Raw genomic sequence first — 2,390 nt, 5'->3', positions numbered from 1 at the left:
AGGAACATTATTCCATCTCTGAGTACTGGGACAGTAGAAATTTTCCAGGAAGACAGAGCTGAGAAGCGGGTACAAGAAGTTCTTGTTGCTGTGACAAGACCTGCAACAAGCCTACACATTATGAAAGAAAGGTGCCCATGAGTCATCTCCTGCAGATGCCAGCCTGCACAGGCAAAGTGGCTCCAGTGTCACTTCGAACCAGGGACAAAAAAACCCTAGGAAGAGGGTTTTGCTGTCTGCCTGGGAAACTTAATCTTGCCCAAACTACTTGAGCAGCTGCAAACTACTCCCGGGCAGCTCTCAGCTTATTACAGACTGGAACTCAATTTTCATAATGCTAAAACAGATATTGGAATAGTTTTATATGAATATGGAAACAAAACCTATGATAAGCTGTGCAGCACTCGTTTTGAAGAGCTGGCAGCAGCAGGGCAGGTACCCACGTTCGGGAAAATGCATGAGTCTGCCTTTTTTCCTCCCTTACAGGCCAGTGCCGAAGAAGCACGCACCAAGCCGGAGGCTGGCAACTGCACAGCTCCTTCAGGGTCCAAGTCCTACAGCCTGCTGGCCGGGTGAAGTCACTTGGTGAAGAATGGTGCGGAGGAATCCAGCACCAACAATGAAGCGTAATTATAATTGTCTATTGGCATTTAATGACCCAGATACAGTTGGTGATTAGCAAGGATCTTCCCTACAGGCTACAAAAATGGGTCAAATCAAACAGCAGCCTAGTTTTGAATAAAAACGTGCTCTAGACAGCTCGCTCTGCTTGAGCAAACTGTTAATAAACGTGACTAACTCCCCACACATCCAGCACTGAGTTGCTGCACCACGGTGGCCTTCGTCCACAGGCTCTGCGATAGCAAGCATCTGTACCCCAGTGGTTTGAACAGAACTTCTTTCATGAAGAATTTCATTCCCACCCAAGTGACTGTTTTTTCTTTAAATTTACACAAAGCTTGTTAGTTCAGTTCTCAAAAGCATGACACAGTAACCAAAATCGTGCTTACACTGAGCTGCAAACCACATTGAGAAATAAAAGGCAGAATGCAGCTCTTAGCAGTTTTGCAACAGGATCCATGTCCAGCCCAGAAATGCTTTGAGCCCAGGTTCAACTGCCACACAAGACCCACGTTCCTGCTCTCGCAGTGAAGATGTGGCTGGTGGGAGTGTTGCAGCTACATGGCTGTTCAAACAGCGTGCCACCCCTTAAGCCTCACAAGGGCTGCAGTGCAACCTGCCTCCTGAGAGGTTGTGTGACGCCCTAAGCCAGTACCAGAAAGGGCTATACACTTTCCAGACATGCAAATCATCTTGTCTGACCAAACCTCAAAGCACAACTCCCTTCCAAAATGGGTTTCTTACTATACTTGCCTTCACACAGCTTAACCTTCTCCTCTATAAACAGCAAGCCTTTCGCAAGGAGCTGGTTCTGCCAAGAGAGAAGAGAGAGACATGCATTTGCCTTTTCTGAGATTTAAAATAAACATGGAAGAATAAATTTTTTTCAGATGTTATCCACTTGCATGCAGTTATCTAAAGATTAGTCATATCGTAGTACTTTCTCCCAGCACCGCCACCAGACCTGGTCTCACTGTGAGTGCTGTACATTCATTCATTAATCCCGTCTTGTTCAGCCAGACATGAGAACACAACAGACATAGCAGATAGTTGAAACACTTGCCAGAAATGGGAAGGAAGGACCTGTCCTGGGTCACAGAGAGGGAGTCAAGAAAATAAAATGGTTCTTAACATAAGAGTGCAGCCACATAAGCTATACCTTAGCCATAGGATGGAGGTGATCAAAGGGCCAAATGTTACCAAAACATCCCACTCTCTTCTTCCTTCGCACTAGCTCAGTGCTTGCCTGCACAGTAAGCCAGTTCAGCTCCCTAACCCTTACTTCTCTATTCCTACCTATTCTCTTTCTATGAGGCTTTTTTTTTTGGTATATTGAGCAGTTGGATCATCTCAGTATGCAGTCTCAAGCTGCAGAAGAAGCGTCAGGAGCTAGTCTTTCTAGGTAAACTTAACTATCACGGACCAGACAGATCAAGATATTGATGTGCCTGTTTGCAGTTTAGGACATCTAAATATCTGATAAGCTTTCTGTTCCCATTTCCCCAAACATAAGAATGGTGCAAAAACAACGCCTACTTTTTTGTTCTCCACTAGGAGACCAGTTATTCTGAAAAGCTTTGAGAATCCCAGAGAAAGGAGCTGCTATCACCACATGTTGTGGTTTAATCTGGCAGGCAGCTAAACACCACACAGCAATTCACTCACTCCACCCGCCCCCCAGTGGGATGGGGGAGAGAATCGTGGAAAAAAAAGTAAAATTCCCAGGTTGAGATAAAGGCAGTTCAATAGGACAGAAAAGGAAGGGGGGG

The 2,390-nt window shown here is 45.5% G+C and overlaps 1 protein-coding gene across 1 annotated transcript in view; it reads right to left on the bottom strand.

Annotated features, from left to right (window-relative positions):
- The window catches only part of PRR5L (proline rich 5 like), a 44,356-nt gene that overhangs the window by 14,559 nt on the left and 27,407 nt on the right, over nt 1-2,390 (bottom strand). Inside the window, exon 5 of the mRNA XM_009329678.1 lies at nt 1,375-1,432. Within this exon, the coding sequence (XP_009327953.1) occupies nt 1,375-1,432 (58 nt within the window). The remainder of the gene's footprint in view (nt 1-1,374; nt 1,433-2,390) is intronic.

The sequence above is a fragment of the Pygoscelis adeliae genome, unplaced genomic scaffold (assembly GCF_000699105.1).
Source record: "Pygoscelis adeliae isolate BGI_AS28 unplaced genomic scaffold, ASM69910v1 Scaffold117, whole genome shotgun sequence".
NCBI classification, from domain to species: domain Eukaryota; kingdom Metazoa; phylum Chordata; class Aves; order Sphenisciformes; family Spheniscidae; genus Pygoscelis; species Pygoscelis adeliae.
This window is presented reverse-complemented; position numbering and strand designations above follow the sequence as displayed.